The sequence below is a fragment of the Pseudophryne corroboree genome, chromosome 9 (assembly GCF_028390025.1).
Source record: "Pseudophryne corroboree isolate aPseCor3 chromosome 9, aPseCor3.hap2, whole genome shotgun sequence".
Classification (NCBI taxonomy): domain Eukaryota; kingdom Metazoa; phylum Chordata; class Amphibia; order Anura; family Myobatrachidae; genus Pseudophryne; species Pseudophryne corroboree.
The window spans coordinates 273,753,873-273,776,985 of record NC_086452.1 but is presented as its reverse complement, the minus strand read 5'-3'; the positions used below and the strand labels follow the sequence as shown (position 1 = coordinate 273,776,985).

At 44.4% G+C, this 23,113-nt stretch overlaps 1 protein-coding gene across 2 annotated transcripts in view; it reads right to left on the bottom strand.

The window, feature by feature from the left end:
- RGS21 (regulator of G protein signaling 21) overlaps window positions 1-23,113 on the bottom strand; it is a 498,283-nt gene that overhangs the window by 201,067 nt on the left and 274,103 nt on the right. For both annotated transcript variants that reach the window (XM_063940308.1, XM_063940309.1), the window contains one exon: window positions 11,887-12,053. In XM_063940308.1, coding sequence (XP_063796378.1) covers window positions 11,887-12,053 — 167 coding nt within the window. The remainder of the gene's footprint in view (window positions 1-11,886; window positions 12,054-23,113) is intronic.

The following is a 23,113-nucleotide window of genomic DNA, read 5'->3' as shown; positions in this document are numbered from 1 at the left end:
GACTAGAGATGGATCCTGAGAAACTACAAGCAATCCAGAATTGGCCGGTACCCTTAACCCTCAAAGGGGTCCAGAGGTTCTTAGGGTTCGCCAATTATTACCGAAAGTTTATACGAGACTTTTCCACCATTGTGGCGCCTATTACTGCTTTCACCAAGAAGGGTGCTAACCCGTCCAAGTGGTCTGAAGAAGCCATGCAAGCTTTTCATCTTTTAAAACAGAGGTTCATCTCTGCACCTGTCCTGAAACAGCCTGACATCGACTCTCCTTTCATCTTAGAGGTGGATGCCTCCTCCGTTGGAGTAGGAGCGGTGTTATCTCAGAGGGCTAAAGATGGTCATTTACATCCTTGCAGTTTCTTCTCACGGAAGTTCTCCCCAGCGGAGCGCAACTATGCCATTGGCGACCAGGAGTTGCTAGCCATCAAGCTCGCTCTAGAGGAGTGGAGATATCTGTTGGAGGGAGCTTCTCATTCAATCACCATCCTTACAGACCACAAGAACCTTCTATATCTAAAAGGCGCACAATGTCTCAACCCTCGTCAGGCCAGATGGGCACTTTTCTTTTCCAGGTTCGATTTTAAACTCCAGTTCTGTCCGGGCTCTCAGAATCGCAAGGCCGATGCCCTTTCCCGCTCATGGGAGCAAGAAAATGAGTCAGAGTCTTCAGACAAGCATCCTATTATAAATCCGTTGGCATTCTCCACGGTAGGGATGGACTCTACGCCCCCATCAGGGAAAAGTTTTGTGAAGCCGACACTAAGGAAGAAGCTCATGCATTGGGCCCATGCTTCCCGTTTTGCCGGACATACAGGTATCCAAAAAACCCTGGAGTTTATCTCTAGGTCCTATTGGTGGCCAACTCTGAAAAAGGACGTTTTGGAGTTTATTGCATCTTGCCCAAAGTGTGCTCAACATAAAGTATCCCGCCAGTCGCCTGCGGGGCAACTGGTTCCACTATCTGTTCCCCGTCGACCATGGACCCATTTGTCGATGGATTTTATTACAGATTTGCCCATGTGCAACAAGTTCAATACCATCTGGGTGGTAGTTGACCGGTTCACCAAGATGGCACACTTCATTCCTCTCACCGGTCTTCCGTCAGCTTCCAAGTTGGCTCAAGTATTCATACAAGAGATCTTCCGACTCCACGGTCTTCCAGAAGAAATTATCTCAGATCGAGGAGTTCAATTCACAGCCAAATTCTGGCGAAGTTTATGTCAAGTCCTCCAAGTCAAGTTAAAGTTTTCCACGGCTTACCATCCTCAGACCAATGGTCAAACTGAGAGGGTGAATCAGGACTTGGAGGCCTTCCTCCGCATCTATGTGTCCTCCTCTCAAGATGACTGGGTTCAATTACTTCCCTGGGCCGAGTTCTGTCATAACAACCAGTATCATTCTTCATCTTCTTCAACACCATTCTTCACCAACTTTGGATTCCACCCTAAAGTCCCTGAGTTCCAACCGCTTCCAGCAACTTCTGTTCCCGCAGTGGATATCACCTTGCATCAGTTTGCCAATATCTGGAAGAGCGTACGATCAGCTCTGCTCAAGGCATCGTTCAGGTACAAGAAGTTTGCGGATAAGAAGCGTCGAGCAGTTCCTGCTCTCAAGGTGGGTGATCGGGTATGGTTATCCACGAAGAATTTGAGGTTAAGAGTTCCCAGTATGAAGTTTGCACCTCGCTACATCGGTCCTTTCAAAATTGATCAAGTCATCAATCCTGTTGCTTACAGACTCCAGTTACCTCCCTTCTTAAAAATACCCAGGACATTCCATGTTTCCCTGTTGAAACCGCTAATCTTGAATCGGTTTCATTCCTCACTTCCACCAACTCCGAAAGTCCAAACTCAACGAGGCGTTGAGTATGAAGTGGCCAAGATCCTGGACTCACGTCACCGTTACGGTCAACTTCAGTATCTCATTGACTGGAAGGGCTATGGTCCTGAAGAACGCTCTTGGACCAATGCCTCTGACGTCCATGCTCCTGCCTTGGTCCGAAATTTCCACGCAAAGTTTCCTTTAAAGCCTAAGAAGTGTCCTGGGGCCACTCCTAAAGGGGGGGGTGCTGTCACGATCCGGGTATCTGGACGCCATTACTTACCCTTCAGATGCCTCCTAAGGCGGGCTCAGCGTTCCAGGACCGGATTCCGCTGTTCCTGAGTTTCCACATACAGATTGGTCTTTTCATCAGCCGCGGCCTCCGCTGTGCCCGCGTGGTTAAATGTGCATCTATCAGCCTGGCGTCTCCTGTCTCCGGTGGCCGGCGCCGCCATTACTGTTTCCCAGACCACATGGATTACAAACCAAACTTCCCTCCAAGTGTCTGCATGGGCGCAGCCATCTTGGATTCTGTCATCTGATCATTTCCACCAATCTGCTGTCTGTGTTGTTGATTTGCATAATTGCCTAGCCAACCCCTTCCTTGCTGCAGGTATAAGTAAGCTGTACCTGAGCAAGGAAGACGTCAGTGCTTTGGTTGTCAAACCTAGTTCCTGTTTGTCTCTCTTCTATGATTGTCTTCCAGGTTCCAGCTCCTGTCTCAAGACTTCCACCATAGAGACCCGCACCAGCATTCCACCTGCGGTGTAGCCTGACTCTCCAATCCATTGTGGATTCATCTGTTTCCAGCTACAACACTACCTGCTTCCAGCCTCAGCTTCCAGCAGAGTACAGCTTCCCTTAAAGGGCCGGTGTCCTTTCTACACTTTACCACTCTCCACCGGAATTATTATTTCTCCGCTCTCAAGTTCTACATTTCAGTTCACATTTCATCGCTCCCAAAGTTCATTTATTATTTAACTGGTTCCAGCCAGTATCCACTCCGTGCTAACAACAGTCTGGTTCCAGTCAGTATCCACAGCAGCTGTTTTACCTTCAGCAACCCAGCTCTTCCTGGAACACCAGCTGGTATAATCCTGGGTTATCTCCATTGCTACAGCCGGGCCTGGTAAGGACTTTCCATCTAGAAGATCATAAGAACTATCTCACACTACCAGTGCCCTGTGGCTCCTGCCATGCTGTAGTACTCAGGAACTGTATTTATTCTTTGCTGACTTTTACGTTTTCTTTTATTGCTGCTGTGATGCGGAGTTGTCATAATAAACATCATTGACTTTTATCTAAGTTGTCGTGGTCACGCCTTCGGGCAGTTATTATTCATGTTACTTACATGTCCAGGGGTCTGATACAACCTCCCAGGTTCCGGTACATCTCAGCCCCTACAACTGAGGCTGCCTCCCGTCAGCTCAGGCCCTCAGTTGTGACAGTCAGAGTATATATAGGTGTCTGCGCGCAAATGTCGGTGCATGTATGTTGGTGTGTTGTATAGGTGTAGGTATGTGTATGTCTGTGTACGTATAGGTTTCTACGGGTGCACATTGGTGTGTATGTATAGGTGTCCATGGGTGTACGTCAGTGTGTACGTATAGGTGTCCGCAGTTGAACGTCGGTGTGTACGTATAGGTGTCTGTGGGTGGATGTCGGCGTGTACGTATAGTTGTCCGCAGGTGCATGTCAGTGTTTACGTATAGGTGTTAGCGGATGCACGTCAGTGTGTACGTATAGGTGTCAGCGTGCATACGTCGGTGTGTATGTATAGGTGTCAGTGTGCATATATCAGTGTACATATAGGTGTCAGCATGCATACGTCGGTGTAGGTATAGGTGTAAACTTATGTCAGTGTATGTATAGTTGTCAGCGTTTGTATTTCAGTATAGGTGTCAGTGTATATATAAATATATATATATAGGTGTCTGCGTGTGAATGTCAGTGTATGCAGGTTGGTGTATGTATAGGTGTAGGTGTGTGTATGTCTGTGTCCATATAGACATCAGCATATTTGTCAGTGTATGTAAAGGTGTGTATGTCTGTGTACGTATAGGTGTTAGGGTGTGTATGTCAGAGTATGTATAGGTGTTAGGGTGTGGATGTCAGTGTGTAGGTATAGGTGTCAGCAGGTGTACATCAGTGTATGTATAGGTGTCAGTGTGTGGATGTCAGTGTACGTATCGGTGTCTGCGTGCGAATGTCAGTGCATGTATGTTGGTGTGTGTATATCTGTGTCCATATAGATGTCAACATACGTACAGGTTTCAATATGTGCATGTATAGATGCAGGCATGTGTACATCGGCGTACGTACAGGTGTCAGCATGTGCATGTATAGAGGCAGGTGTGGGTACGTCAGTGTACGTACAGGTGTCAGTGCGTGCATGTATAGATGAAGGTGTGGGTATGTCGGTGTGCATCCAGGTGTTAGCGCGTGCATGTATAGATGCAGGTGTGTGTACAGGTGTCAACACATGTATGTATAGATGCAGATGTGTGTATGTTAGTGTACGTACAGGTGTCAGTGTGTGTATGTATAGATGGTGGTGTGTGCATGTCAGTGTACGTACAGATATAGGTGTGTGTATGCATATGTATAGAGGTAGGTAGGTGTGTGTGTGTGTGTATGTATGTATGTATGTCACACATACATGATATATACATATAACACATACATGATAGATACATACATATATCACACATACACACACACACACACACACACACACACACAATAGATAGGTACATACATATATCATACATACATACATACATACATGATAGATACATACATGAAAGATAGATACATACAAATAGCACACACACACACACACACACACACATATTTATGATACATACATATCACAGACACATACACACACTATAGATATATACATATATCACACATACATACATACATACATACATACATACATGATAGATAGATACATACATACATAATATATATCACACACACACACACACACACACACACACACATATTTATGATACATACATATATCACACACACATACACACACACATACACACACATACATGATACATACATGAGGCACACATGAGACAGACATGGGCTGGTGATAAGGCCTAGGCCCCCTGCTGATGTTGCATTGAGGAAGGCAGTGACCAGCTCCAGCTTGGCCAGCCAGAAGCAGGCCTCCAGAAAGTGGGGTTCATTCCCCAGCAGTATGGCCACAGTGTTCCAGGGACGAGGCCAGTCGGGGAGAGCGCCGCCAGAGCCCGGGAGTCCATCAGCCATATGTCAGTTTCTGCTCTGGGAGAAAGACTGCTGAGGAGCTACATTTGGAAGAGCCCTGGGGAGGGAGAGTGCCACCTGCCCCATCCTGTACCGCACACTCCGCAGGCCCGCACATACCTGCCCTACCACCGGAGCCCCGCTGCTGTCCCTGTAAGTGCTCTCCAGCTGACACTACTGGAACAGAGACAGCATTGGGCAGAAGCTGATAGCCCCAGCCCCACCACCTGCAGCAGCTGTTGGCGCATCTCCTTCCACCCATCCCCGGCTGTCCGGAGCAGCAAGCCTAGGAGCTGGGTGATGGCACTGCACCCAGCAGCGGGACACACTTCTACTGCCAGTGTCATGTAGTAATCTCCAGCCGGAGGAGATCGGGGGTGGCTTGCTGCAAAGTAGTGGTGGGTCACTCTGGTAGGGTGGTTGGCGGCACCCTCCTCTACTGAGTCTGCCGGGGCACCCTCACCCTGTGCTAGTTATGCCACTTGTCTGCTATAAGCCACACTGTGTCCAGCTGTACTGTATGGAATGTTCTCGCAAATGATATAACACTTTTGTATTTCTCACTCCCGCCTCCCAGTCCCATCTGGGAGTACGCTGAATAAATGAATACATTAAGTGACGTCACAGCAAAAGCTGTCCCTGGACATGGACTAAATAACTTTATATTTATACTGTGCCAGACCTAATAAACCTGTCAGGGAGCCCACACCCAATCCCAAAACACTGCCCACTCATTTTGTTTGACATGAACGGGGTGAAATACTTATAATATCACAGCTCAAATCGGCTATGCAGGCATGTCGGCCATGTTTGTACTCACAAGTGAAGCTATACTCAGCATACCCTCTGCTGGCGGCTACTGCGCAGGTGCAACAAATTTAAATTCCCTATCTTTATAATGGGACATAGTTTACTAAATAAAAAAAAAACCTGTAACTTTCTGTATAACCATAACCCCAAAAGGCACTATCACAGTGTAGTGCCTTTTGGGGTTACCTAACAAAACCAACCCCAAGTCTAAATTCATCCTCTACCCTGAGTTATGCCTTCCCAAAAATCCCTCCATAGACTACATTAGAAAAACTGGCAAAAACGCCAAACAGGAAGTGCCAGAAAAAAATGAAAGTTAAAATTTTTGATTGCACCCAATCACTCACATTTAATTATTTTGCCCTGAAATTTGGCATGCAGCACCGGGTGACGATTTTACGTGTCCATGCCAAATTTCAAGTCAGTACATCCAATCACTTTTGAGGTGTAGCCCCTCAAACACCATGCCCCCATCTCAGAAGTTCCCTATGGGAGCATTCCATTCTGTTCGATTCAGCCTTAATATAAGCCCTTATAATATGCACTACTGTGTATATAATGTGTATAAGGGGCAAGACTGTGTAGCATAATCTGAATAATGGACATTACTGTACTGTGTAATGTGTGTAAGCGACACTACTGTGTGGTGTAATTTTGAATTAGGGTACTATTGAGTGGCCAAACTCCCTTTTTTGACATACCTGACTTCCCTATTTCAATTATGAGGGGGGGGGGGGAGCAGCCAGTCTTTTACTTTGCCAGGGGCACTCAGAACTCTAGATACACCCCTGCATAGAGGCCACTACAGTGGACAGCTGTTTTTTAAATTATTACTGTATCTCCTATAGAAACTGTGTCCTATTTTTTGGACCTCTACCAAATTTAGAATACGTGCCACCCAGTGGCAGATTTTACTACAAAAACAAAAAGGTCATAATTAAAATGGCTGAGAATTGTTTACCAGCACCGAGCTTAGATATTTTTGGGGCTAGTGAATTCACCCCTCCCCTGCATATTCAGTTGTGGGCCGTTTTTGTCCATCCTTAAGGCGTTTTTGCCAATGCCTTTTCACCGTCTTTTTTTCGTGAAAAGGCATTGGTGAAAAATGCCTAAAAAACGCAGGCATTTTTGCCGCCACAGATGAGAAAACACGTGGATTTGCCGAACCACATGTTTTTTGAATAGGGAAAATCCCTGCTATTGAATAGGGAAAATCCACAGTCGTCCTAAAAAATAGCAAAAAGTGCCTTTTTTTCACCTAGGACCTCATGAGAGCAGTATAACACACACATGGAGGGAGTGGATCTCATGGATCAGTGTGTAGTGATGCACCCACACAGACGCAAAAACAGGAGATGGTCTTTTAGGGTGTTTTTTCACTTTCTTGATGTGACTAATGTAAATGCATGGCTGCTGTATCAAATGTCTGGATTCAATGACAAAAATTAGTTGGATTTCAAAGCATCCATTGCTCAAGCATTGTTCAACGCTGACTCTATGGAGCAATGTCGAAAAGGAAGACACCACCTCTGTTACGGATGCAAAACATGCTAACAGGTGCCACAATGCAGTATGTAAATGTACATCTGCATGCAGTGTCTTGAGCTTTTGTGTCAAGGGTGTTTCTCCAACATTCACACCAAGCAGTGAAATAAGTCAAATTCAGTTCGTGAAAAAGGCTAACTTTCTAGATAATGTAGCAAACTCAGAAGCAAATGAAAATATTTGTGTTAAATATACTTAGGACATTTTTGTTTCAGAATGAATATGTACATTGCATCCGGAAAGTATTTACAGTGCTTAACTTTTTCCAAATTTTGATATGTTACAGCCTTATTCCAAACTGGAATAAACTATTTTTTTCCCTCAAAATTCTACACACAATACCCCATAATGACAACGTGCAAAAAAATGTTTGAGATTTTTTCTAATTTATTGCAAATAAAAAACTAAGAAATCACATGTACATAAGTATTCGCAGCCTTTGCTCAATACTTTGTTGATGCACCTTTGGCAGCAATTACAGCCTCAAGTCTTTTTAAATATGATGCCACAAGAATGGAACACCTATTTTGGGGCAGTTTCACCCATTCCTCTTTGCAGCACCTCTCAAGCTCCATTAGGTTGGATGGGAAGCGTTGGTGTATAGCCATTTTCAGATCTCTCCAGAGATGTTCACTCGGATTCAAGTTTGGGCTCTGGCTGGGCCACTCAATGACATTCCCAGAGTTGTCCTGAAGCCACTCCTTTGCTATCTTGGTTGTGTGCTTAGGGTCGTTGTCCTGCTGAAAGATGAACTGTTGCCCCAGTCTGAGGTCAAGAGCGCTCTGGAGCAGGTTTTCATCCAGGATGTCTCTGTACATTGCTGCATTCATCTTTCCCTCTATCCTGACTAGTCTCCCAGTTCCTGCCGCTGAAAAAACATCCCCACAGCATGATGCTGCCACCACCATGCTTCACTGTAGGGATAGTATTGGACTAATGATGAGCGGTGCCTGGCTTCCTCCAAACATGACCTCTGGCACTCACGCCAAAGATTTCAATCTTTGTCTCATCAGACCAGAGAATTTTGTTTTTCATGGTCTGAGAGTCCTTCAGGTGCATTTTGGCAAACTCCAGGTGGGCTGTCATGTGCTTTTTACTAAGGAGTGGCTTCCGTCTGGCCATCCTACTATACAGGCCTGATTGGTGGTTTGCTGCAGAGATGGTTGTCCTTCTGGAAGGTTCTCCTCTCACCACAGAGGAAGGCAGTAGCTCTGATAGAGTGACTATCGGGTTCTTGGTCACCTCACTGACTAGGGCCCTTCTCCCCCAAGCTCTCAGTTTAGATGGCTGGCCAGCTCTGGTGGTTCCGAACTTCTTCCATTTACAGATGATGGAGGCCACTGTGCTCATTGGGAACTTCAAAGCAGCAGATATTTTTCTGTACCCTTCCCCAGATTTGTGCCTGAGACAATCCTGTCTCAGAGGTCTACAGACAATTCCTTTGACTTCATGCTTGGTTGGTGCTCAGACATGCACTGTCAAGTGTGGGACCTTATACAGACAGGTATGTGCCTTTCCAAATCATGTCCAATCAACTGAATTAACCACAGGTGAACTCCAAATAAGCTGTAGGAACATCTCAAGGATGATCAGTGGAAACAGGATGCACCTGAGCTCAATTTTGAGCTTTATGGCAAAGGCTGTGAATACTTATGTACATGTGATTTCTTATTTTTTTATTTGTAATAAATTGCAAAATCTAAAAAAACTTTTTTCATGTTGTCATTATGGGGTATTGCGTGTAGACGTTTGAGGGAAAAACTGAATTTATTCCGGTTTGGAATAAGGCTCTAACATAACAAAATTTGGAAAAAGTGAAACGCTGTGAATACTTTCCGAATGCATTCACAGCATAAATATTGTTTTCTACTAAGAGGATTTTTTTTGTTTGTGGAGAAAAAGTACAGTAAGCAACTTGATAAGAACACATTGGAACCATACCAGCCATTTATTTTCTCCTTTTACCTTACTTTTGTTGCAAGAACAAAAAAACACAAAAAAAAAACACGGTTAAAATACAGTTCCATAATAGGGCATGTGTATAACTTCTTAGGTTTATAGTTTTAAAAATGTTTAAACTTTTTTGTCTTTGTATAAGCCATGAAGACTAATAAAAATATTTTTTGTAAAAATCTTGCATTAGGTTATCATAATTCATGCATGAATGGGATATTAGAAAAATAACAGAAAATAAAAATATTATATACAGTATACATTTGTTATGTCAATATACAGTAAATCCTTTTAATACCAATATACAGATAATATAACAACTTACTAAATCCTTTTGAACATCTCTCTTTGGGTATATTTACTAAGCAGCTGTTTAATATTTTCAGCAGGATTGCTGCAGTTTCCAAGCGGTTTACCTGTCCACCTAGAGTACTTGCTAAATGTAAAACTGCTGTGAAACAACCAAGCATCCAGATTTTTACTAAGACTGGAAGGAGCCAAAGAGCAGCAGCAGCATGAAGAGGTAAGATGCCAGTTATGCAGCCCAATATTTTCAAATGGATGGCTCAACCTCAATGTCCTGTCTGATGGCAAGGGCATACAGATGTTCCATCTCAATAGCACCAATTTGATGACTCTGATCTTGCCAAAGACCACCTAGGGCCTTTTTCACCCATATTTGGAAAACATGTTTTCTGTAGCTCCAGGTAAAATTGTGGGTAAGTATAGGGCTACCCGAGTGTCCTCACCAATAATCAGTACAGGTGGGAATGAGGTACTGTACGTTTTTGATATTTGTAAGTTGTGTCCCTCACAGCAGATGGTAAGTTGGACTTGTACACAGTTATAGCATATTCAGAAAATTAGTCCTGCTCGTCTTACCTAACAAAGAGTTTAAATGTCCTAGAATACTTCATTAGGGGTGGAGCAGGAAGAAAGCACTGTACGGGTGTTACCTGTTTGGTTTCTTAGGAGACCAAGTGCACCATTTTTGCACCTTATTGGGTGAAGTGCCTGTAGAGTTGCACACGCGTTTCCACTCCAATCATTGCATCCTGTGTATAAGTGATTTTCAGCTTACATATATAAATTACTTATATGTTAAGTTATTCTTACACGTGTTTTTATTGTACTAATATTATACCTTGTGCTAGTTCTGCCTCATCTTTTGACTTTTATTGTTCTCCACCTTACTTTTACTCTGCACATGATCTTGCCTTCACCAGCTGAGTTTTTTTACTGCCACAAATGACCGAGCTGTAACACCTATTCTTTTTACTTGCCTTATTCTTCATGATCTACAGTAATTCACAATAATTGAGTAATAATTACTAATATTTAGAGATAGCGGGACGTCGATAGCGATGAGGGCACTGTGGAGATCATTTCTATCGACTACTACTGCCTTACACTGCTATATCCCCTGGCTGGAGATACAATACTTTGTATCTAGAATCTGATACATCTGACAAAGAGAACTTTTCCTTATAACAAAACAGAAAGACTTTATTTTCAGAATCTGATACATTAACAAACAGGACTTTCTTTTTTATTACGAAACGGAGACAAAGTTACCAGGCATTCTCTCTGCACCAGCCAGTAGAGTAAAACGCATTTGCGTTTCTACTGCACCTGTCTTATATATATAAAAAACTTTTTTCTTTTTATATTTTAAAAAAAAAATCCAATCTTTTTCCCTTCATTTATATGTTGTCTATTTTTTCTGTGTTGTATACCGGTATTAGGAACGTATATTTTTTTAAATGTTCTTTTCCAATATAACCATATATTATTTATACTGAGAGTATATACTCTATAACCCTTTATTCTTTATTCTTTGTATGTACAATACACAAATACTTCGTATTCTTTACATATTCCTTACGGATATCTGTATATTACAGTGATATATATATATACACACATATATACCTTTTTTAACAGAAAATAAACATTTATAAATTCTCTCTCTTTCTGTGTATTATTGTCCTTTGTTTAAAGTACAGCGCTGGGAGTAACCAACATAATATTTAGAGACAGACAATAAAATATAGACTTGTTAGTCTGACATTAGATATAAGGTAAATATCTGGCAATATATTTGTCAATAGTAACTAAAAGGGTACTGGAAATGAATAGATGGCGTAGTCTAATGAGTGTCTATGCTCAACAAACTAATTAGAAAAATCTTACAAAAAGAGGTTAACTGTTAAATTGTATCTTGACAAGTGATGAATATGTGTTACAGCATCATCAAAGTGGCTTCATACAACAGATTCCTCTGTTGGACCTACAGTAGATGACCAAGTGTGTAAAGTCCAAAATTATTTCAAGTTAGGAATAAAGTAATGTCATTCAATGAGAAGCTTGGTCCTTTTAAAACATATTTCAGTTAACGTTTCAAAGTGCCACTCATACAGTAGTTTTGATTTCTCAGAAAAACAATTACAGTAATTATAAATATCTACCTTACCTCTCGTGGAGATTCAGTCTTGATGTACTCACAATATATTTTGTTGGCTTTTAAGGCAAGTTGGCTTGAAGTTTTGGTTTTTTTGAAGTCTTCACAGGCCAACCAGAACTCAATGTTCTCATCACTAAATTCTGACTTCAAGAAATCTCTAAATGCAGCCAAACCATCTAAAAAGAACACATATCGAAACATTAAATATGGGGTGCTTCTTTATAATTCATTTATTTTAATGTTATTATGTTAAATGTTGAAATAAAAAAAGAAAAATCTTAGTGTCGTTGAAGATGTTGATAATAAAAACACAATAAAACAACAATAAAATAATGTTATAGTGAAAAAAAAATTGAATTATGCATCTTACTGCGTTTCTTACATAAAACACAAAAATACAATAATATAATGTTCTGGTAAGAAGATTTTTTTTTTTTAATAGTGTACCCTACTGCTCTCTGCATAAAATACATTTCCCTCTTTATTTTTATTTTTTTTTAATATGACCATAGCACTGTTCAAAACATACTTAAGGCGGAATACGTTCAATTTGCTGGCTGCCGAGATCCCGGCGGTCAGGCGGGCAGAGGCGATTACAGGGCTGAGATGGGCATCGGCTGTCTGGCATGCACCGGCACACTGTGGCGCCAGCGCATGCGCAGTTCAGATCTGATTGACTGCTGTGTGACAACGCACAGCAGCGATCAGGTCTGAATTAGGCCCAATGACCAAAGACAACATCACATGCCATACAAAGGGCTTTCTGTACCTTCTGGATTGTCAACACTTGAGGGTGAGTTTGCCAAAACCAAAACACAATGGTGACTAAGAACCAAAACTAAAACATCTGTAGTTATAATGTATCTTATACACCTTTCAGACCGCATAGCTGGGTTGCACCCGAGATTTGTACACGGGTCCTTTGCAGTTGTGACCCGGCTGAGACTCCTTTCAAACTGGTGGCTCGACACAGCTTATTGCCCTGTTGGTGATTTCACCACTGATGCATGCAGAGGCAGCGTTTAGAGATGAGATCTCCAAGCGCTGCCTCAGTGAACAGGTATCGGGTTGCATCGACCTGGCTTACCAGTTCACACTGCATTGCAAGCCAAATTGAACATGTGTTCAACCATACTAGCTACCTGAGTTGAAATACTAGCTTGACCCGGGTTATTTCAACTGGCCCCTTTCAGACTGTGCCGCAACCTGGGTTGCTGCATGTTCATGTGCAATAACCTGGGTTATTGATGGCAGTCTGCAAGGGGTGCTAGTGATCTAATAGCTTCCTCAAAGACTAGGTTCTGGAACATATATGACATATATAGGGACACTTTATTTACAAAAGTAAGAAGAATACTTGGTTATTATATGAAGGATTACATACTTGGACATTATATAAAGGGTTACAGATTGTATAAACATGTTGACATTTCAAATAAAAAGGTATAAAAGTCTGCCTTACCTGCCATAGATTACTCTAGAGTTTTGTCTATAAAAATGAATCAAATAATACAAAGAAGATATTTAGAATATATTCTTTGTAATTTGTAATTTTTATATACTTTATATAGTCAAAACACTGGCTTATACTGGATGTGCCTCGTCTCAGCGCACATCACTGCTCTATACCCCTGTTGATTGGTCTCCTTACATCTGAATCAAAGTGCCATAACCCCCAGGGGAATACTTGGAGAGAGAATTCCCCTGTGTGTCTTCAGTCTGTACCCCTTTACTACAATATTTACTGCATATAGCATTGTTTAGATAATAGGATTTTAATTACCTACTGGTAAATCCTTTTCTCGTAGTCCGTAGAGGATAATGGGGTTCCATTTAGTACCATGGGGTATAGACGGGCCCAATAGGAGCCATGGGCCCTTTAAGAATTTGATAGTGTGGGCCGGCTCCTCCCCCTATGCCCCCCCTACCAGACTCAGTCTAGGAATCTGTGCCCGAGGAGACGGCCGTACTTTGAGAGAAGAATATAAAGGATAGTGGTGAGATTCCGAACCAGCACACACAAACCAGAGGAAAGCTATGCTAACCCAACTTTAAACAGGAACAGCAACAACTGAACCAACAAAACTTAACCAAGTAAAAGTGCAGGAAGAACGAAGTACCGGGTGGGCACTCAGTATCCTCTACGGACTACGAGAAAAGGATTTACCGGTAGGTAATTAACATCCTATTTTCTCTTACGTCCTAGAGGATACTGGGGTTCCATTTAGTACCATGGGGAAGTAACAAAGCTACCAAACCGGGAGGGAGAGTGCTGAGGGTCCAGCAGAACTGATTGACCAAACTGAAGGTCCTCAGAGGCCAAAGTATCGAACTTGTAGAACTTAGCAAACGTGTTCGAACCAGAGCAAGTAGCCGCTCGGCAGAGCTGTAAAGCTGAGACACCTCGGGCAGCCGCCCAGGAAGAACCCACCAACCTAGTAGATTGGGCCTGTACAGATTTCGGAACCAGTAAACCTGCCGTGGAATAAGCATTCTAAATAGTGAGCCAGATCTAGCATGCAATTGTCTGCTTTGAAGCAGGACACACAATTTTATTGGGATTATAGAGAATTAACCGTCAGATTTCCTGTGACGAGCTGTCCTCTTAACGTATAACTTCAAAGCCCTTACAATATCCAAAGACTTTGAAGTAGCAGAGGTGTCAGTGATAACCGTAACCACAATAGGTTGGATGATGTGAAACGCAGACACCACTTTAGGAAGAAATTGCTGAAGAGTTCTGAGTTCAACTCTATCCTCATGGGAAATTAAATAGGAGCTCTTGTGAGACAAAGCCCCCAGCTCCGACACACGTCTTGCTGAAGCCAAAGCCAACAGTGTGACGGTCTTCCATGTAAGATATTTTACGTCCACCTCCTGTAACGGTTCAAAACAGACTGATTGGAGGAACTGCAGCACCAAATTGAGATCCCAAGGTGCCGACGGAGACACAAAGGGAGGTTGGATGTGGTGAACACCTTTCAAGAACGTCTGAACCTCAGGGAGAGAAGCCAATTGTTTTTGAAAGAAAATGAACAAGGCTGAAATCTGGACTTTTATGGAGCCCAGAGGTAGGCCTATATCCACACCTGCCTGCAGAAAAAGCAGGACACATCTCAGATGAAATTCCACTGCAGAAAAATTTCTGCTCTCACACCAAGAGACGTATTTCTTCATAATGTGGTGGTAATGTTTAGATGTTACCCCATTCCTGGCTTGTATCATAGTCAGGATAACTTTGTTAGGGATCCCTCTTCTGGCAAGAATCAGCCATTCAACTTCCATGCCGTCAAATGTAGCTGCGGTAAGTCCTGATAGACAAACGGGCCCTGTTGCAGAAGATCCTTGTGAAGAGGTAGTGGCCCCGGATCTTCGAGGAGCATCTCCAGAAGGTCCACATACCAGGCCCATCTTGGCCAGTCCGGAGCATGAGTATTGCTTGAACCTTTTCCCTTTTTATTCCTTTTAGAATTCTTGGGATCAGAGGAAGTGGAGGAAACACTACACCATCTTATAGACCCATGGAGTCGTCAGAGCATGCACTGTCACTGCCTGTGGGTCTCTCGACCTGGAACAATGCAGCTTGAGCTTCTTGTTGAGACGCGAGGCAGCATGTCGATTTGTGGATATCCCCATTGACGTGTAAAGCACCTGAACACTTCTGGGTGAAGGCCCCACTTCCCCAGGTGCAGGTTATGCCTGCTGAGGTAGTCTGCTTCCCAGTTGTCTACTCCCGGAATGAAGACAGCTGACAATGACACAGCATTTTTTTCTGCCCAAAGGAGATTGCTGCTCTGCTTTTCATTCTGCCCTGTTGGTTTATGTACCTCACTGCCGTCACATCATCCAACTAAACCTGAATGGCCTGATCTTGAAGACGATATGAGGCCTGCAGAAGGGCATTGTATATGGCCCTGAGTTCCAGAATGTTGATTGGAAGGATGACTTCCTGACTTAATCATCTTCCTTGAAACTGCAGCCCCTGGGTGACTGCTCCCCAACCTCTGAAGCTTGCATCCATGGTTAACAGGATCCAGTCCTTAAGTCCAAACCTCCGACCCTCGACGAGGTGAGAAATCTGTAGCCACCACAGAAGGGAGATCCTGGATTTTGGCGACAGACAGATCCCCTGGTGCATGTGAAGATGCGATCCGGACCATTTGTCCAACAGATCGAGCTGGAAACCTTCCGTATTGAAGCGCCTCATAAAAGGCCACCATTCCCCCCAGAAGACGAATGCATATCTGGGTTGGCTTCAGGACATCCCGAACCAGCAATTGGATTACCAATGCCTTTTCCAACAGAATGAACACTTTCTGCGACTTCATGTCCAGTATCATTCCTAGGAATGGGAGCCTCCGTGTTGGCTCAAGGTGAGATTTCAGAAGGTTCAGAATCCACCCGTTATCCTGGAGAAGTTTGGTTGAGAGACAAGTGCTGTCTAGCAACCTCTTCCTGGACAGACCTTTATCAGAAGATCGTCCAGGTACGGAATTATATTCACTCCTTATTTGCGGAGTATAAACATCATCTCTGCCATCACTTTGGTGAATATCCTCAGTGCCGTGGAGAGACCAAATGGCAGGGCCTGGAACTGGTAGTGACAGTCCTGCAGTGCAAACCATAGATAAGCCTGATGAGGCGGCCAGATTGGAATGTGAAGGTATGCATCCTTGATATCCAGAGACACTAGGAATTCCCCTTCCTCCAGACCTGAGATCACCACTCTCAGAGACTCCATCTTGAACTTGAACCCTCTTAAGAATGGGTTCAAGGACTTGAGGTTCAGAATCGGCCGTACCGAACCGTCCTGTTTCGGTACTACAAACAAGTTGGAATAGTACCCCTTGTTGTGCATATGAGGTGGAACTGGAACAATGACTTGAGTCTGTACCAGTTTTTTGGATGGCATGCTGAAAAGTTATACTTGCCTCTTGTGAAGCTGGTAAGCCTGATTTGAAGAATCTGTGAGGTGGGAGCTTTTGGAACTCCAGTCTGTAGCCTTGGGAAATAAGAGCTATGACCCAGGGATCCCGACACGAACTTGACCAGATGTGACTGAAGAATTTTAGTCGAGCTCCCGCTTGATAGCCTTCCAGGCATCACGGTCCACCGTCATGCTAAAGGCTTTGAGGAAGCAGAGCCTGAGCTCTGTTCCTGAACACCTGCAGTTGCTGGTTTGCATGGTTTACCTCTTGCGTCTCTGGAGGCCGTAGAAGCACCTCTGGATTTGCCCTTGAATTTGGCCGACCAAAAGGACTGTAAATTTGAAGCTGAATAAGCTTTCCTGGCTGGCAAAGCTGCGGAAGGAAGATACGTAGAATTACCCGCAGTAGCTTTGGAGATCTATTTGTGTAGTTCATCTCCAAACAATGCCTCTCCTGTGAATGATAGGCCTTCCACGCCTTTACTGGAGTCCACATCAGCAGTCCACTGGCGCAACCACAAGCCCCTGCGTGCTGACACTGGCATAGCGGTGGTGTGTGCATTAAGCAAACCTATCTCTTTTATGGCTTCCACCATAAAGTTTGCAGAGTCCTGTATATGCTGCAGGAGTAAAACAACATCCCCCCTAGACAAGGAATCTAACCCCTCAATTAGGTTACCTGACCATTTAGCAATGGCTTTTGTGATCCACGCACATGCAATAGTGGGTCTCGGCCACCCCAGTAGCTGTGTACAATGATTTGAGTGTAGTCTCAAATTTACGATCAGCCCTGACTTTTAGTTAGGCTGCACCAGGGACAGGCAATACAATTATCCGTGACAGCCTAGGGACTGATGCGTCAATTATCGGTGGATTTTCCCATTTTTTCCTATCCTCCAGAGGAAAACGAAAAGATGAGAGCAACCTTTTAGGAATTTGAAATTTCTTATCAGGATTATCCCACGGTTCTTCAAACAGGGTATTCAATTCCTTTGACACAGGAAAAGTGACTGACTTCTTTTTTACATTACAAAAAGATTCCTCACACTCCTCTGATACCCTATCAGGAATTTGCAGAACATCTCTGATAGCCTCTATAAGAGCCTCTATTTCCAGTGACAGAGTAGTATCCGCCCCCCTCCAAATCTACCTTGCCCTCCTCCATGTCTGACCCGTCAGCGTCAGAGTCATACTGCAAGAAGTGGGCCAGAGATTGTTTTTGTGGACAAATGGGAGGGAATTGAGATGCAGGTTTGGGAGTCTTTATTCATAAACTCATCCACAGTCTGTCTTAAGTATTGCGTCTCTTTCTCATTGCGGAATAATTTCGTAGAAATATTGGAGATCACTCCCTGTCAGGAACTGGTGCAGAATCCGGAATTCGGGATCAGGTACTAAGTGGTTGACGTTACCCAGAACAGAGGTGCGGAGTCTAACACGCCGGAAGGTTTTCACCAGGGAACCCCCGCAAGGGGATATGGGCTTCGCGGCTTCCGACGTGCAGGTCGCGGCCCCCCGTCTGGGTCACATGATACCTGAACTGGACTAGAGTTATGGTAGAGGTGTTGTATATGACCAACCGCAGGGATACACAGGAACTAACATGAACTGGAGAAGGTGGCAGGGTGCACACGGCCAGATGGTATGCTGGGGCCGTGGAGATGGAACAGCAGCAGGCACTTCAGGGGTGACACAGGAGGTAGCGGCACACGGACGGACTGGGGTGCAGACACTTGCAAACAGGGTAACGGCAGTCGGCAGACTAAAGTCGTCAGCAAGATGTTGAAGCTGGAATTCAATACTGGAACAAGGCAATACCCACTGGACAGATGAACTGAGACCAGAGATGAACCAGAGAGCAGAACACCACATGGAGTAGCTATAACTGGCAAAGCCTCTTGGGATAGAGAGGCTTAAAAGAACAGGCTGGACCAATCAGTTGTGAGCACCAGACAGGCCCCCAGTAATTGATATAACATGCAGCTGCAGTGCAGACTGAGCAGGCTGACAAGCTGAATAGTAGTTTTCAGGTAACGAGCTGTAATTACAGAATCCAGACACCTGTGAAGTCAGTTGCTGAGTGCAGGAGCAAAGGCACTGGGAGACAACAATGCAGGAGCTAGCTGTGACCTATAGTTCCACAAACTGAAGCAAAGGTAATTTAAACAATAACAAAACATGAGTGCTCAGGATTGTAACAGTGCCCCCCCCCCCTTGAAGAGGGGGTAAGAACCCCTAGAACCAGGCTTATCCGGAAATTCACAGAAGAAAGACCTCTTAAGTCTGGGTGCATGAAGAAACCGCTCTGGTACCCGGGTTCTCTCTTCCGGACCGTAACCCTTCCAATGCACGAGGAAATTAACTTGACCCCTCCTGAACTTGGAATCCAGAATCTTTTCCACAACAAACTCCTTGTGATCTTGGACTAACACAGCGGCAGGCCTTCTGGAAGGAGATCTTCTAAAACTCTGGGACACAAATGTTGGTTTCAACAAGGAACAGTGGAAGGTGTTATTGATCTTAAGTGATTTTGGTAAAAGGAGTCGAAAGGCTACTGGATTAATCTGTTTTATAATCCGGAATGGACCAATGAACCTAGGCCCAAATTTTTGAGAGGGCTGGCGTAACTTGATATTTCGAGTGGACAGCCACACCATGTCACCCACTTTTAAAGTACAAGGTCTTCGTCGTCTGTCAGCAAATTGTTTGGAACGAACAGAGACTTGATTGAGTGCCAGACGTACTCTCCTCCAAATTTTCCTCAGACGAGCTACAGGATCAAGGAAAGAAGTCTGTTGCTGCAGGATGTCAAAAGCGTTAGACCTAGGATGAACCCAGAGAGACAAAAGAAGGGTGACATGGATGAAGAAGAGTGACTGGAATTATTATATGCAAATTCAGCAAATGCCAGATGGTCCACCCAATCGTTATGGTACGTGGAAACATAACAACGGAGATACTGTTCAAGAGACTGGTTCACTCGCTCAGTCTGTCCATTGGATTGTGGATGATAACCAGAGGACAGACTAAGATTAATATCCAAGGATGAACAGAAGGCTCGCCAGAATTGAGCAATAAACTGAGTTCCTCTGTCGGAGACAATGTCCTGTGGTAATCCATGTAATTTAATGATATGTTGGATAAACAAGATTGCCAATTCCCTGGCACTGGGGAGCTTGCGAAGAGGAACAAAGTGAGCCATCTTACTGAACCGGTCTACCACAACCCAAATGGTATTGTACCCCGATGACTTAGGAGGTTCAACCACAAAGTCCATAGAAATATGGGACCAAGGTCTTGAGGGAACCGTAAGAGGCATAAGATGTCCCATGGGAGCTTTACGAGTTTTATGTTGAGCACAGATCTCACAAGCAAGAATGAACTCTCTAACATCTTGATACATAGAAGGCAACCAAACTGAGCGAGACAATAAATCCAGAGTCTTAGAAATCCCTGGATGCCCATAGACTCTTTTTTCATGAAATTCAGATAAAACTGCTTTCCTGTACTCTTTAGGGACAAAGAGGAGTCTTGAGGGAGTCCCCATGGGTGCAAGAAACTGTTTGGCTTGAATCTGGGAGACTAAATCTTGAGCAAGACCAGCATGGATATTGGAAACAGGAATAATTGGTTCAGAAGAGCAGGATGAATTTTGAATTGGAAGGAAGCTTCGTGACAAGGCATCTGCTTTAAGATTCTTCGATCCTGGCCGATAGGAAATCACATAGTTGAATCTAGTGAAGAATAATGCCCATCGTGCCTGTCTTGGATTCAGTCTCTTGGCTGATTCAATATAGGATAGGTTTTTATGGTCAGTGAGGATTGTAACCACGTGTCTTGCCCCTTCCAACCAATGCCTCCATTCTTCTAGAGCCCACTTGATAGCAAGCAGTTCACGATTTCCTACTCAAGTGATCGTGAATATATCAGGATGTTATCCAAGTAGACCACAACAAATTTTCCCAGGAATTCTCGGAGCACATCATTGATAAAATCTTGGAAGACGGCAGGAGCATTTGACAATCCAAATGGCATAATAAGGTATTCATAATGCCCGGAATGAGTGTTGAAGGCCGTCTTCCACTCGTCACCAGCCTTAATTCATATGAGGTTATATGCCCCCCGAAGATCAATTTTAGAGAAGATTTCCGCCATCCGGAGTTGATCAAACAACACGGAAATCAAAGGCAAAGGATAAGAATTCTTAACAGTGATTTTGTTGAGTCCTCTATAATCAATGCATGGACGTAAGGAGCCATCCTTTTTTGCCACAAAGAAGAATCCTGCTCCTACTGGTGATTTTGAGGGACGAATAAACCCTTTGCTTAGGTTCTCCTGAATATAGTCCTCCATGGCTTTAGTTTCTGGCAAAGAAAGAGCATATAATCTGCCCTTAGGTAATTTATCTTCGGATACCAGACTGATGGCACAGTCGTAAGGTCGATGGGGGGGAAGAGTATCCGCCTCTTTCTTGGAGAAGACATCCGCAAATGAATGATATGGAGTCGGTAGCCCCTCTGGTATAACTTGAGAGCATCGCACTGGCAAGGACAGACATCTTCCTGTACATTCTGTTCCCCACTGTAAGAGTTCTCCTGTCTTCCAGCAGATGGATGGATTATGGGATTTCAACCATGGAAGCCCTAGGACTATGGAGGCCATGGGGCAATCGACAAGGAGGAAAATAATCTTCTCCGAATGCAGAAGACCAGTAGTTAAATGAACAGGAGGAGTTTGCTGAGACACTTGCCCACTGAGGAGGGGATTACCGTCAAGGCCACAAATAGTCACAGAAGGCTTCATCTTTAGTATAGGAATGTTCCAGGACCGGGCGAAAGAGATATTCATAAAGTTGGCAGCTGCACCACAATCAAAAAAGCCTTGACTGCAACTTGCTGAGTAGGTAGACTAATTTGAACTGGAAGCAAGACTGCATTTTTTGGAGAGATTCCAGCCAGACCCAGAAGTAACTCCCCTTTTACCACTGGGTCTTGTCTTTTCCCGACTTCAGGGTGCAAACATTAGCAAAACGACCCTTTGCTCCACAATATAAGCATAGGCCCATCGATCGCCTACGAGATTTTTCCTGAGCAGAAAGACGAAAGGCCCCAATCTGCATGGGTTCACTGGAATCTTCGGCTTTTTCCAAGGCTACTGCTGAGGGAGATGGTGACCCTCCACCTTTCTCCATCCTCCGTTCCCTGATCCGACGATCTACTCGAATTGCTAACTGCATGAGCTTCAGTGGTGCATGCAGGGGGGGTTTCCGAGTACCTGGAAACCCCCCCTGATGAGCCGAGATTTCTATTTTGAGACGGAGACAGCTTTGTCTCCGTCTCAGAAAAAGTCGCGACCGCGGAGCTGCAGCAGCAAGGGAGAGCTGTGGAGCTCTCTGCTTACAGAATGTGCCGGGGGAGCTGCTGGCTGCGCATGCTCAGCAACAGCAGCTCCCTCCGCTCTGTCCTCACTCCGCCGTCCTTCTGCTCCCAGGCCTTGATGGATCATGTAAGTTTGCAGCCAGTGTTTATGTGTGTATTTGTATGTTTGTATGTACAGTATGCCTGTGTGTTTGAGCACTGGTGTATGTATGTATATACGTATGGATGTGTACTTGTGAATATGTGTGCGTTTGTGTATGTATATTTTAATGTGGTATATATGTATGTATGTATGTATGTGTGTGTGTGTGTGTGTGTGTGTGTATATATATATATATATATATATATATATACACATACACATGTATGTATGTGTGTGTATATATATATAAGTGGCGATCCTGCTGCACATTGTGCTCTCCGTCCCTGCGCGGCGGCCGGCGGCTGTGTAGAGCGCTGTATTAGCTCACAGCCACCCGCCGCCGCACGCCGCTCACTGCCAGCTGCCCGCCGCTCACCGCACGCTGCTCGCCGCCAGCCACCAGCCTCTCGCCGCCGCCAGCAGCTCACCGCTGCCAGCCACCAGCAACAAATGAGGTAATGTTCCCCTGCTGTCACCTCTCTCCCTGTCGTCACTCTCTCCCTGTCGTCACTCTCTCTCCCTGTCATCACTGTCGTCACTCTCTGTCCCTGTCATCACTCTCTCTCCCTGTCGTCACTCTCTCTCCCTGTCGTCACTCTCTCTCCCTGTCGTCACTCTCTCACCCTATCGTCACTGTCGTCACTATCTCTCCCTGTCGTCACTCTCGCTCCGTCGTCACTGCCGTCACTCTCTCTCCCTGTCGTCACTGCCGTCACTCTCTCTCCCTGTCGTCACTGCCGTCACTCCCTCTCCGTCATCACTCTCTCTCCCTGTAGTCACTGTCGTCAC